The sequence below is a fragment of the Callorhinchus milii genome, unplaced genomic scaffold, assembly GCF_018977255.1.
Source record: "Callorhinchus milii isolate IMCB2004 unplaced genomic scaffold, IMCB_Cmil_1.0 Scaffold3, whole genome shotgun sequence".
Lineage (NCBI taxonomy): Eukaryota > Metazoa > Chordata > Chondrichthyes > Chimaeriformes > Callorhinchidae > Callorhinchus > Callorhinchus milii.
This window is the reverse complement of record NW_024704744.1, coordinates 92,354,688-92,369,752: the sequence shown is the minus strand read 5'-3', so window position 1 is coordinate 92,369,752 and position 15,065 is coordinate 92,354,688. Positions and strand designations below refer to the sequence as shown.

Here is a 15,065-nt window from a genome sequence, read left to right as displayed (position 1 = left end):
AATATCTTCATCTCAAATGTAGGACAGAGCGGAATTGTCACAGGTAAAGGATTCGGCTATTTTTAAACCCAAGAATAGAAGAACCTACTAACAAAAGAAAGACGGTGATTTTACAGCAGTTCATCATGTTGAGCTGCTGAGTGCTTCTCCAGTAATTACAGCCCTATTGTGGGCACAACCAGCCCTCAGTTGACTGACTAATTGATCTGGGGGCTTGTCGACCAGGACACCGGGAGAGAGAGAGAGAGAGAGAGAGAAACTCCTTTCTCTTTTCCCCCAGCGCTCCGGGATCTTTAACATCCAGCTGGACAGGCACAGACGGGCTCTCGGTTTGACATCTGATTTGACCTCCGACAACTCAGAGCTTCTCCCCCCCTCACCCACCAGCCCCTACGCTGCAGCATCAGCCGGGACTGTGAGCTCACAACCTTCTGTCTTGGAGGTGAGAGAGAGGGACCGACTGAGTCTGTGCAGGGAATTAGCTTCCTGCAGAATGAGAATCACCAGATCTTTCTTTCTTCAGTTATTTAGTTGGTTATTCGGTTATTGAGTCAGTAAGTTATTCGGTTGGTTATTTAAGCCCTCCGGGACGCTACCCTGCGTGAACAACAACAACAACAAGATTACATTTGTATAGTGCCTTTCACGTCAGGAGGACGTCCCAAGGCGCTGGACAGTGTACAGCATTTCAGACCCGAGCTGAGGTCAGGGGGGGAGAAGGGAGGGGAGGGGAAGGGGGGGTGGCCGATGGCATGGTCGAAGAGGGGGGGTCGTGCGCCGGGACTTGAAGGAGGATAAGGAGGGGTCGAGGCGGAGTAATTGAGGGATGGAATTCCAGAGGTGGGGGGCAGAGTGGCTGAAGGCTCTCCCGTCAATGGTGGGGCGGGTGGGTCGGGGGACGTGGAGCAGGCCTGAGCCGGCTGAGCGGAGAGAACGGGCGAGTTGTAGAGTGTTAGAAGGTCGCAGAGGTAAGGTGGGGCGAGGCCATTGGGGGCTTTGTAGGTGAGGACCAGGACCTTGAACTGGATCCTCTGAAGGATAGGGAGCCAGTGGAGTCGGGTGAGAATGGGGGAGATGGGGTCCCGGAGTTTGGTGCGGGAGAGGACACGGCTGCAGAGTTCTGGATTATCTGCAGTCTGTGGAGGGAGGAGTTGGGAAGGCCGACAAGCAGAGCGTTTGCACAGTCGAGCCTGGAGGTGAGGAAGGCACGAACAAGAGTTTCAGTGGCCTGAGGGGTGAGGTAGTGGCGGAGTCGGGCAATGTGACGGAGGTGAGGGAAGGCAGAGCGGGTCATGGCTTGGATGAGAAGGGCACTATATAAATCCAAGTTGTTGTTTAAACCACTTTACAATATATTCTTCAACGTAATAAGGCGCTACATCAAATGCAAGGATTATGATTATTATTAAGTTTGTTGTTCAATTGGTTGTTTAGTTGGTTAGCTAGTCAGTTAGTTGGTTAATTATTTACTTGTTTAGTTATTGAGCCTGGTTGTTTAGTTGGTTGGTTAACCGTTGATGTGGAGTTGGGAGAATTCTGTGGGCTGCCACATCGTGTTTACCTTGAAGCAGGGACAAACAGAGCTGGGGATGTTTATGAGCCGGCCTGCTACACCCACTTTGTAATTACTTCTGTTTGATCTTTATCATCATCAGATAGTCTGTTTTCGCGGAAAGCAAACAGGAAATGAAACGGCTCCATCTACGTTCCCATCCTCGCTGCTGCTCGTAATGCTTCATTCGTGGAGTCTTGTAGCTCAGTGGTTAGAGCACGAAGGTTGCAAGCAAGAGATCTGGGTTCAATTCCCGGGCTGGATGAAACTTTAAGCAAGATTCTTTACTCCACACGGCTCTGTTTACCCAGCAGTAAGTAGGATTGATTGGCAGAGCGCTCTTCTGGGGGTAATAATTTCTTCAAAATATAATAATAATAATTTGGTCCCTCAATCCACGGCTGTTTGCGGGACGCTGCCGTGCACAATTGGCTGCCGCATTTCGCCCACAAAATACCCAGTCAATACACTTTACAGTATATTCGGTGAATTGTATCATAGAATCATACAGCACAGAAAGAAGCCATTCAGCCCATCGTGTCTGCACCAGCTCCTAAAAGAGCAATCCAACTCAATCTCACTGGCCCGCTTTCACTCCATAGCCCTGCAATCCTGTCCTCCCCATATGCCCATTTACTTCTCTCTTAAAAGTTGTTATTGAATCGGCTTCCACTACCCTTTCAGGTAATGCATTCCAGATCCGAACAACTTGCTGGGTGAAAATTTTTCCTAACCTCTCCTCTGTTTCTTTTAACAACTATCTGAAGTCGGTGTCTTCGGGTTACTGACCCATATACCAGTGGAAACAGTTTTTTCCCGGTTCAAACTATCAAATCCTCTCATGATCTTGAAAACCTCTGTTAAATCCCCTCTGCTCTAGGGAGAATAATCCTAGTTTCGCTAACCTCTCCTCATAACTAAGGCCCTTCATTCCTGGTACCATCCTGGTAAACATCCTTTGCAACCTCTCCAATGCCCTAACATTTTTCCTAAAGTGCGGTGCACAGAACTGAACACAGTACTCCAACTGAGGCCTAACCAGCATTTTATAAATATTCAACATAACCTCCTGACTTTTGAATTCTATGCCCCTATTTATAAAACCTAGTATCTCGTATGCTTTTTTAACAGTTTTATCTACCTGTCCTGCCACCTTCAGAAATTTGCTTATGTGGACCCCCAGGTCTCTCTGTTCATTTGCCCCCCTTTAAGATTGTACCATCAGCTTATACTGTCTCTCCTCATTCTTCCTACCAAAATGCAACACTTCGCATTTCTCCACATTAAACCTCATCTGCCACGTTTCTGCCCATATTACCAATCTGTCTAAGTCCTCTTGGGAGTCTGGTGCTCTCCTCCTCACCATTAACTACTTTTCCTAGTTTAGTATCATCTGCAAATTTGGAAATTTTGCTCCCTATATCCAGGTCCAGATCATTAATATAGATCAGAAAGAGCAGTGGTCCCAATACCGACCCTCAAGAGACACCACTACTGTCAGAAAAGCAACCGTTTACTACCACTCTCTGCTTTCTGTCTCCAAGCCAGTTCTGGATCCATGTTGCCACAGTCCCTTTAATACCGTGGGCTTCTATTTTGTTTATAAGTCTCTTATGTGGCACTTTGTCACATGCCTTTTGAAAATCTACTGCACTACCTTCATCCACCCTCTCAGTCACTTCATCCAAAAATTCTATTAGGTTTGTCAGACACGATGTGCCTTTAACAAATCCGTGTTGACTGTCCTTATTAAAACAATATTTTTCTAAATGAGAATTTATATTGTCCCAGATTATAGTCTCCAGAAGTTTCCCTACTACTGATGTTAGGCTGACTGGGCTGTAGTTCTCAGATTTTTTCTTCTGCCCCTTTTTGTACAGGGGAGTAACATTTGCAACCCTCCAATCCTCTGACACCACTCCAGTGTCCAAAGAGGATTGAAAGATTGTGGCCAGAGCCTCCGCTATTTCCACCCTTGCTTCCCTAGGATGCATCCCGTCCAGACCAGGTGACTTATCTATGTTGAGCACCGACAGCCTTTTTAGTACCACCTCTCTGTTGATTTTTATCATATCCAATTTCTCTTCACACGCCTGCGATACTGTGGCATTGGTTGCATTGTCTTCTTTTGTGAAGACAGTTGCATAGTATTTATTTAGTACATCAGCCATGCCCTCTGCCTCAACAAGAAGATTTCCACTTGGGTCCCTAATAGGACCCACCCTGCCTTTGACTAACCTTTTACTCTTGATATGCTTATAAAATACCTTAGGGTTCTCTTTTAGGTTTCCTGCTAATCTTTTCTCGTACAATCTCTTCACCCCTCTTATTTCCCTTTTCACTTCTCCTCTATACTTCCCGTATTCTATTTGATTATCCTGTGTGTTTCGGACCCGACATTTGTCATAAGCCTTCTTTTTCTGTTGTATTTTAATCCCAATTTCCTTAGTCATCCAGGGAGGTTTGACTGTCTTACCTTTCCCCCTTGTGGGAATGTATTTGCTCTGAAGGCTTCCCATTGTTCGTTTGCTGTCTTACCTGCCAATCTTTCTTTCCAGTCGGTCTTGGCCAGGTCCCTTTTTAGCTCACTGAATTTAGCCCGCTTCAGACATTAGCGTTTTGAGGCGTCTCGAAAACATAATAAGGCACTGTATCAAACGCAAGGATTATTATTATTATTTCCAATTTACAGTGCAGGAAAAGGTTATTCAGCCCATTGTATCTGTGCTGATTCTTTAAGAGCAATCCTTTCAGTCTTATTTACCTGCCCACCCCCCCCCCCCCACACCCACACACAAACACACACTAATATGGATTAAGAACATAAGAATTTGCTAGGTGAAAGACCAATTCCATCTAGTTCGCCTTCCACTGTCCTGCCAGGGCTTGATATGTCGTGTCCCAAACTATATGCTTCTTCCAGGCCCACTCCTCGCTCTCCAGCAGACAATCAGCCCCCCGCCCCGTCAGAGGCTCCAGCTCCACCCGCTGTGACCTCCCTCCACACACCACCTCTGTTTCATCTTGCTGAACACCCACTGTTTGTGCGCTCGTGTGAGTGTGCGCGGTGTGTAGGTGTGTGGTGTGTAAGTGAGTGTGTGTGTTTGTGTGATTGTGGGTGTCGGAGCCCCTCAGTGTGTGACTGTGTGTGTGTGTACGTAGTGTGTATGTGTGCGCACTTTTCCACAGCTGTGGTGAGTGCACAACAAAGCGAAGAAGACAGAGACACTCAAAGTCCGACTGACAACATCAGGGTGGTTTCGTTTTTTGCTCAGCCGGGTGTCTGACACGTGCAGAAACCCATCACCATGTTTAAGAGTATCCAAACCAAGCCGAGGTTTCCATATATCCCACCTACACGTGGAAATCCCAGAGAGAGATTGTTGGAATGGAATGCGCACTCTCTCCCTGGAGGGACACATCCTGTTTACCTAATGTGTGACAGTGTGTATGTGTGAGACACCGTCTGGCGTGGAGGACGCTATATAAATCCAAGTTGTTGTTGTGCGCGTGACTGTGTGTGTGTGTGTGACCGTGTGTGTGACACTGTGCTGCAATGTGTGTGGGTGTGTGACCGTGTGTGTGACACTGTGTGTTTAACAGTGTGACAGTGGTTGTGCCAGTGCGACAGTGTGTGTGCCAATGTGTGTGTGACAGGGTGTGCGTGACATAGTGTGTGTGACTGTGTGTGTGTAAGAGACAGTGTGTGTGTGACAGTGTGTGCCACGGTTGGAGCCTGGTTTATAGCGAGTGAGGACGAGTGTAATAATTAACAATAACAATAATTTTGCATTTGATCCAGCGAGACGTCTCAAACCACTTCAGAAGTACTTTCTGTAAAGTGGTTTAAAGTGTGTTTGTAGGGAAACAGCAGCACAGCACTGCCCACAAACAGCAGTGAAGTGAGTGACCAAAGGTATCTGGGGATTGTCAGCCAGGGCACCAGAAGAGAGAAACTCTCTTCTCTTTTTTCCATCCGCGGGATCTTTAACATCCCCCTGAACAGGCACAGACGGGACCTCGGTTTAACGTCTCATTCAAAGGACCGTGAGCTCAAAGTCCTATGTTGCGTGATTCACGTTTCAAAACTTCTTTCTTACTCATTTCCCCACTTCAATGTTCTTTTTCTTTTTTCTTTCCCTCATAAATAATGAGATTTATTCTATTTCTGAAGACATTGACCTCAGGCTGCTTTAACTTGCATTATGTTGAGCTACATTGAATCCTGGAAACAAGAGGACAGGTGCAGGAAGAAGCTATTCATCCCCTCAAGCCTGTTCCATCAGATCGTGGCAGATCTTTTAATGCCAGTGCACTTTTAATACCCTTTCCGATACCCCTTACTCCCTCCCCGGCTGATCACGGTGATGGGTTTCCGTGTGTGTCAGACACCCGGCTGGTCACGGTGATGGGCTTCCGCGTGTGTCAGACACCCGGCTGGTCACGGTGATGGGTTTCCGTGTGTGTCAGACACCCGGCTGATCACGGTGATGGGTTTCCGTGTGTGTCAGACACCCGGCTGATCACGGTGATGGGTTTCCGTGTGTGTCAGACACCCGGCTGATCACGGTGATGGGTTTCCGTGTGTGTCAGACACCCGGCTGATCACGGTGATGGGTTTCCGTGTGTGTCAGACACCCGGCTGATCACGGTGATGGGTTTCCGTGTGTGTCAGACACCCGGCTGGTCACGGTGATGGGTTTCCGTGTGTGTCAGACACCCGGCTGGTCACGGTGATGGGTTTCCGCGTGGGTTTCAGATACCTGGCCATAAGGTCATCGAATTATAGAATGCCTTTTTTTTTGTACAGTGTTGCAATGAAGATTTTTTTCAGTACATGTTTGTTTCAGGTAACATACACATATACAAACACACTGCCAGAGCCACACTCACAGAAGGTTCAGTAAACTTCACTGAATTAGGTCAGAGTGAAGCATTGTCCTGTTGAAGTCTGGCACATATAGCTGCTGTACACACATACACAGCAGGTCCCGGCGGCCAGCTCAGCACAGTATCACACTGCTATATCCTGACTACTGGCTGAGATCCTGGCTTCATCACACCATCACACCATTCACTGAGACACACTCCTCCAGTGCTATCTGTGTGAGAAAGGGAGTTCCTGTATTGCTGAGTGACTGACTGGCTGGTGCAGCAGAAATTGTCTCCAGTGAATGACGGCTTCAGTTATGGAAGAACTGGTGCATATCCGTGTGTATATAGCATATCCTCGCCTTCCCACACCCCTCTTCCCCTCTCCCACACCCCTCTATGACCCTCTCCCACACCCCTCTATTACCCTCTCCCACACCCCTCAATTCCCCTCTCCCACACCCCTCAACTCCCCTCTTCCACATCCCTCAATTCCCCTCTCCCACATCCCTCTATTCCCCTCTCCCACACCCCTCAATTCCCCTCTTCCACACCCCTCAATTCCCCTCTCCCACACCCCTCTATTCCCCTCTCCCACACCCCTCTATTCCCCTCTCCCACATCCCTCTATTCCCCTCTCCTACTCCCCTCTATTCCCCTCTCCCACATCTCTCTATTCCCCTCTCCCACCCCCTTCTATTCCCCTCTCCCACATCCCTCTATTCCCCTCTCCCACACCCCTCTATTCCCTTTTCCCTCGTGTCTGCACCTGTCTGTTTGAGCTGTTACTGACTGATTTATACTATTGCCCGCTAGTTATGGACTCACCCAGTGGAAACACCCCATTGGCGTACACCTTATCAAACGCCTTCACGATTTAAACCCTTTTGCTCTCTCTCCGTCCACTCAAGATTTGCTCCATTTAATCAATCAGCTTAACGTCTTGGCGTTGGTGCTGATATGAAACGATTATCAGAGTCGCAGGATTAACTTATTGATGTTAAGGTCTTTTGATTTCACTGTAATCTTTTGCTTTCTTTCAGGTTCGTGAATAACCATGGCAAAAGCATACGAGTTTCTGTGGCAGAAATCTGTTCCCTCTTTCCTACAAGAAGGGTCTGTGTTTGACAGATACGATGAGGTGAGTGGCTTTCACTCAGATGCTTATTGTCAGTCATCAGTCTTTATTCTAACCTCTCCTCGGCCTCTCACTTTGCCAGACAGCAGACACTAAAATCCTTAAAATAATCCTAACAAGCCGAGTGTCTCACAGGGCGCCTTATCACGTTGTCAAAACCTCTCAACGCACTTCACAGGATTTACTGTAAAGTGTAGTGACTGTGTTAATTAGATGAACGCAGCAGCCAATTTGCACAAAGCAATATTCCAGAAACAGCCAGGAAGTGAGCGACTGATTTTATTTGGGGAATTGTTGGTCAGGAAACCGGGAGAGAGAAGCTCCCTTCTCTTTTCCGATAGGATCTTTAACGTCCACCTGAACAAGCTCTGATGGGACCTCGGACTTGTCTGAAGGACGGCACCTCCGACAATGCAGCACTCCTCCAGCGCTGCTCTGAAGCGTCAGCCTGGACTGTGAGCTCAGAGTTCTGCCAAGGCGCTTGAACCCAGAGGGTAGAGTGCTACTGGCTGAGTCATTATTACTTGCCGTCTTTACTGTTAATGGAATAATTGTATATTAACTACACATTCTTAAAATAAAAGAATAACCAATGGTGATGGAAACAGATTCAATAACAACTTTCGAAAGGTAGTTGGATAGGTACTTGAAAAGGAAAACATTTGCAAGGATATGGGGAAAGAGAGGGGGAGTGGGCTGACTGGGCAGCTTTTCTGAATGGCCTCCTTCTGTGTGTAATATTCTATGATTAATAATAATATTAAAATCCTAAAAAAAATTATTTGGTCGCTCAATCCACGACTGTTTGTGGGACATTTCTGTGCACAATTGGCTGCTGCATTTTGCCCAAAAAAATATAGTCAATTCACTTTACAGTATATTCTGTGAAGCGCTTTGAGACCAGAAGGCATTATATCAAATGCAAGAATTATTATTATTATTATTCTGGGAGAATGGCACTTGGAAACATACCTTTGTCTCCTTATATCCTGTTGGCCTAGTTATACTACAAAACCAGAGTTGACCTACTGAATCTGTCACACCTGTCCAGTCAAGATGTTTTCGTGCAATGTTACATATTAAACAAGTCTATTCCAATTAGTGTATTGTGTGGATTATCCTGTTCATGCCTGTTTGGATGACATTAAGGACCTTAGTGGTGCGACTCAAAAAGAGAAGGAAGTTTCTCTCTCCTGGTTGCCTGACCGACAATCCCCCAGATACAATTAGTCATTCTCTTTGTGGCTGTTTCTGGGACATTGATTGCTCGGTGCAAATTGGCTGCTGTGATTGCCAACAGAATACGTACAGTCACTGCGCTTTAAAACAACTCTTTGTGAATAGCCTTGAGACGTTATAGTCGCTAAATCAAATGCCAGAATGATTATAATAAACACACACTCAGTCTCCTGACTTTACTCCCATTGAGATATCCCCTCACGGGAATCCCTGCTTTCATTTTACGCAGCTCATTCCTAACACTTGTCGCCCCAATTCTAATATAAAGGATATTATTTTGATGTTTCATATGAACTAGATTGAGGCACTAATCTAATCAGCGTTTCTGAAGCCAGAGAGTGCTTATTGCACAGCCAAAGCTTTGCTGAGAGATGAGGTGAGGGCAGGATATTATATTTTAATGAGAGGCTGAATTACCATTCTGAAGTTCAGAGCACTTCAGTGGTGTGATATAGATTAGTTTCCACTGGAAATATAATTTTCTGCTAGTGCTTCTGATAAAAAGGTTTGATATAGCCATTTACTGGAGCATGTGAACTGCTGTCAAACACTGTCATTTCTGACAGTAAATTGCTGAGTTACACACGCCTGCATGTTGGCTAATTTAGAATCACTTTGGTTTTAATGAAGGGCTTCAGAACACTCTGTGCACTGTGACACCCACGTACATCCTCCGGGCTAAATCAACACTCTCTCCATGTATTTCACCTTTCTGTGATAATACATGAAAACATCTTTCTATCCCTGAAACGTAGCTCACCTCAGCCACTGCCGTGTGACGTGATGTTAAACCGGGGTCCTCTCTGTTGCTGTTCAGATGGACATTAAAGATCCCGCAGAGCTGTTAGAAAATTTTCTCTCTCTCCTGGTGTCCTGGCCGACAATCCCCCTGATAAAATCGGTCATGGAATAAGAGCTCTCTGGAGATGGAAATAAAGACCTTTGTTCAAGAAGGTTGTGAATATAAGCCCAGCTGCTGTGTTCACCTGTAAAATACACACACACTGGGTAAATAATAATATTATTAATAAATAATAATAAATGGGACAAAAACGCCCGGCCCCGAATCATTTGTTTGAAATGTTACTCCGGACAGAATGTGGTGCTGTCGCCACTGCCCCATCTCATTCTGTGTCTCGAGCGGCTCTGGGATGGAGATGGGAGCAGTCGTGGCGTTTGAGTAGAGTTGGATTCTCTGAGGTTCCTTTGGCTCTGGTATCACTGAGCTGGAAACCTAGGAACTGACTGTGCTTGAAGAGTGTCAGCCTAGCTCAGCTAGTCATTCACTTCATGGCTGGGTGCAAATCGGCAGCTGCGTTCCCCTACAAACACACAGTGAACCCTGTGAAGCGCTTTGAGAGTCTGCATGAGATGAAACTGGCTGTATTAAATGTAAGATTATTCAGTTACTTGCCTATTGATTAATTGCTGACTGTTTAAGAGCCGCAGTCAGGGGGAATGGCTTTAATGTTGCTTCTTTTGTTCGCAGGAGTCTTCGGTGTGCGAAACTCAATGTACCTTCAAAGTGGATGAGTTTGGATTCTTTCTCACGTGGAAGAGTGAGGGGAAGGTAATTCTCACAGAAAAACCTCTCATTTCATACCACCTCAACAACAACTCACATTTAGAAAGCGCCCCTCACGTGAGGAGGACCAAGGCGCTGGACAGTCAGGGTGAGATCGGATGGGCTGAATGATCCTCTTCATCCGCATCTGACCTTGTGACTTTATAATGTATTTATTAATGTCAAAAAAGATTGTACTTTAATAATGCAAATTTACATTCATATACTGAGTGCCTGTCCCTCTAGGCGTCTCAAAAGGTGTTTTTTTTGGAGTCACATCTCTTTAGAGAAAATGCTAGTTTGAAAATAAACTAATCTTCTCGATGTATCTTTCAGGAAGGTCAAATCCTGGAATGTTCAATGATCAACCACATTTACTATGGTGTCAGCACCAAGGTATGTACCTGTTTTAGACAGTGACAGACAGAGAATTCAGACAATGACAGACAGACGGCCGGGCGGGCGGGCGAGCGGACGGACGTAGTCAGTGGAGTAGATATAAAAGTACTATAGTTCAGCTCAGTTGCTCACACGCTCCCCTCTGAGTCAGAAGATTGTGGAACTAAAGTCCAGGCTGAGGCTCCGGTGCAGGGCTGGGGGAGTGCTGTGTTGTTGGAGGCTCCGGTGCAGGGCCGGGGCAGTGCTGTGTTGTTGGAGGCTCCGGTGCAGGGCTGGGGGAGTGCTGTGTTGTTAGAGTTGCCGTCCTTCAGATTAAACATTAAACCGAGGTCCATTTGTACCTGTTCAGGTGGATATTAAGATCCCAAGGTGCTGTTCATACAGAGAAGGGAGTTCCAGGACACCGGGAGAGAGAGAAACTCCCTTCTCTTTTCCAACAGCGCCGCGGGATCTTTAACATCCACCTGAACAGCCACAGACGGGACTTTGATTTAACGTCTCATCTGAAGTATGGCACCTCTGACAATGCAGGGCTCCCTCCAGCACTGCACTGGAGCCTCAGCAACAACACAACACTCCCCGAGCACTGCACTGGAGCCTGAGTGTGTGTGTGTAACAGTGTGTGTGTGAGACAGTGTGTATATGTAACAGTGTGTGTGTGTGACAGTGTGAATGGGGCTTGAACCCACAACCTTGTAATAATAATAATCCTTGCATTTGATATAGCGCTTTTCATGTCCTCTAGACGTCTCAAAGTGTCACAGAATAGACTGTAAAGTGAATTGACTGTATATTTGTGGGCGAAACGCGGCAGCACAGCAGTGTCCCACAAACAGTCGTGGATTGAAAATGACCAATTTATTGTTTGGTTTTGGAGGGATTATTATTAGGCTCTGTGTGGAGTAAGGAAACTTGCCCAAGGTTTCGCCCTGTCTGGAATTGAACCCAGGTGTCTCACTTGCAAAGCGAGTGCTCTAACCACTGAGCTACACGACTCCATTTAGAAACGTCTATTTAGAATCGTACAACACAGAAGGAGTCATTCAGCCTGTACCTGTGCTGGCTCTTTGAAAGAGTTACCAACTAGTCACTCTCCCTCGCTTTCCTCATTGGTTTGCAAACTTTCTTCTTTTTAAGTACCAACAACTAATATTTTTAAAAAGCAGAAGTGTAACAGGAAATAAACCAGATGACAAAATCCTAAAACCTAAAAGCATCCTTTCAAGTAGGAATTTGTATTGATACTAATTCCCTTAAGAACAGGTGAGTGATACTGAGCGACCAGCCAAGCGGTGCATCTATCCCCAGATTGATAGAACAAAGTGATAACTGTGCAGTTTAGTATCAAGGCTGAGGTTTACTAGGGCCACTGTATGGTGGAATAACCACAGCATCCCCTGCTAGTTATCTCAATGTTAAAATGCAAGTGCTTTTTGAAAAGAAAAACAAATTCACGCTGCTTTTTTGGCAGCAACATCGAAACAAAGAATTGGTGAAAATGTCAACTGAATCCCAGCTAGCGACAACGATCAGGACCCAATACCAAGTGACTAAAGTGCATAGAAAACGAGCAAGTTACATATTAAAAGGCCCAGGTGTATACAGCTGTGGACAGCAACATTTCCAGAAGAATGCCAAGGACATTGGGAGAACAGAGATTTACGAGAATACCAGGCTGAGAGGCTTTACTTTTGAGTGGGGACTACAGACGGACTAGAATAGGGTTTGAGAGGAAACCCAATAGGAGCATTTTAAGATATCCCGAAGACGTGATAAGGCTCTATATCAAATGCAAGGATTATTATTATTATTAGAAGTATTTAAACTTATGAGGGGCTTTGATAAGGCAAATAAAGAGAACACTGTTCAGTGAGCTGATGTTCTAATATAATATAAATATGTCTATATAAATCCAAGTTGTTGTCTAGAGGGCATAAATATTATTAACCTTTAACAGTAAAACTCTGCAAAGTGCTATGGGACGTCTCATTGACATGGTAAGGCCCTGTATCAAATGTGAGGATTAGAATTAGCTGTTTCTGACTTAGTGGTGAGAGGGCAACTGCCTGAGGCAGCTGACAGTGAAGATTATGATTTATTATACAGCTGTAGTAACATGCAAGTGGCCGAGTTGAGAAGCACTTTGCTCAGTTTGCTGTTTGTAGTTTGACATGCGGAGGCATTGCTGTGTTGATTAGTGGTTTGCCTTTGTCATGGAGACTGACTCAACCACACAGCCTTGGTTATAATATATCATAAAGCTTTCCAGGACACAAGGACTCCCATTTGTCCCATTACGTCTGTGCTGGTGCTCACTCCCCCACTGGAGCTCTCTACCCTTTCTCACAGTTTGATACGCCCCCCCCCCCTCATCTGGGGTCACTCACACACTATACACACCTTGGCCACAGTCCAGATCATTTCTATGAAAGTAATAGAAACAACAGACTTTTGACACACTGACTGATCATATCCTATCAGCCTCTTTACCCACGTCCTTGCATTCTTTCTCCTTAGGGTTGGGGTTGTGAGGTTGGAGATGAGGTGTCAGGGTTTAGGTTGGGCGCCCTCCGTGCCTGCTCGGAGATGCTGTTTGGGTGACGTAAGTGTTGATGGTACGTCAGCCCACCAATCGCCCATGTTAACACTCTCTCCCTTCCCACTCCTCTTAGGATCCCAAACTGCTGTCTGCTCTTGAGGGAGTGGGGCGAGGTGAGAACGAGCTGGAAGGGCGGGTATTCAATGTGTGTTCAGGAGCTGACCTGGTGAACATCAGCTTCATGTATATGGTGGCGGATCATGTGGAGACAGCTAAGGTAGGTGTTGCTGACGCGCTCGAAATACACCAAGTTCATTACAATTAGCTCTCACACTGAACATGTTGCTTTTTTGGTACTAACTGTACGCAGACTATCGCCCGGATTTATTTATACAAAGGTGTGTGGCTGCCTGTGACTGTGCCCCCTCCCCACCTCCCAGTTACAGTGCTGTGTGCACAGTCCTGCTTTTATATCATGTGATACCTGTCAAAATTTCCTGTAGCTCAGTGGTTAGAGCGCTCGCCTCGCAAGCAAGAGAACCCAGGTTCGATTCCCGGGCAGGGTGAAACGTTGGGCAAGTTTCCTTACTCCACGTACATGCCACTGTGTACCTAGCAGTATGTAGGAACCCGGTTGTTAATCGATTGGCAGATTGCTTTTCTGGATGTAATAACCTCTTCCAAAAATAATAATAATTTGGTCATTCAATCCATGACTGTTTGTGGGACAATGCGCAATTGGCTGCCGCGTTTCGCCCACAAAATATTCAGTCACTACACTTTGCAATATATTCTGTGAAACACTTTGAGAAGTCTCGAAAACGTGATAAGGCACTATATCAAATGCAAGGATTATTATCATTATCACGGGGTCAGTGTCTCCTGTATCCATGATCATTGCAGCTCGTCAGGTCATGGCTCAGTCAGTCACACTCTCGCTTCTGAAAGGTGTGGGTTCAAGCCCCACGTCGGGGACTATGAGCTCACAGTCTAAGCTGACGCTCCAGTGCAGTGCTGGGGGGAGCGCTGCATTCTCAGAGGTGCTGCTCTTCGGATGAGATGTTAAACTGAGTCTGTGTCTTTTCGGATGGATGTTAAAGATCCCGCGACCCTGTTGGAAAAGAGGAGGGAGTTCCTCTCTCCTGGTATCCTGGCCAACAATCCCCCAAACACAATTAGTCGCTCATTTCATGGCTGTTTGAGGGACGTTGCTGTATGCAAATTAGCTGCTTGTTTTACTTGAGGTGTAGCGCCTGTAATATCTAGGGAGCCGCTAATTTACATACAACACTGTCCCACAAACAGCTCTGAAACGAATGAGTGATTTTATCTGGGTGATGTTCAGTGAATCTTTAACAGCAAGCGCTCCGAAACGCCGTCCAGGGTGAAGGGCGCTGCGAAAATGCAAGTTGTTGTTGTCGTCCACCTGAACAGGCATAGCCGGGTCCTCGGTTTAACGTCTCATCGTACAGGTTTAATTAACGACGGCACCTGATCTTAGGAACTGAGCTATAAAGTGGATTCGGTCCCATGAATTGTAATTAAACCTGTACGATTTGCCCTGATAATAACCTCCACCTGTTTACATTACATACACTTCAGCCCTTTACACAGTCTGTAAATATTAGTCCTAAAGACTAACTAGCAGTCAGCAGATGCATGATCTGGCATGTGGGTGTGTGTGTGTGTATATAATACACCACCACTAGTTACTGTGGTCAAGCAGCACCTCAGGGCAGGCCTTTGGCCAGTGATATCCCTC

The 15,065-nt window shown here is 46.1% G+C and overlaps 1 protein-coding gene across 4 annotated transcripts in view; it reads left to right on the top strand.

The window, feature by feature from the left end:
* Positions 1-15,065, top strand: part of LOC103171709 (1-phosphatidylinositol 4,5-bisphosphate phosphodiesterase beta-4) — a 123,518-nt gene that overhangs the window by 51,451 nt on the left and 57,002 nt on the right. For all 4 annotated transcript variants that reach the window (XM_042332841.1, XM_042332842.1, XM_042332839.1 and 1 more), the window contains exons 3-6: positions 7,468-7,565; positions 10,291-10,371; positions 10,702-10,761; positions 13,437-13,580. In XM_042332841.1, the coding sequence (XP_042188775.1) occupies positions 7,482-7,565; positions 10,291-10,371; positions 10,702-10,761; positions 13,437-13,580 (369 nt within the window). In that variant the 5' untranslated portion in view covers positions 7,468-7,481. The remainder of the gene's footprint in view (positions 1-7,467; positions 7,566-10,290; positions 10,372-10,701; positions 10,762-13,436; positions 13,581-15,065) is intronic.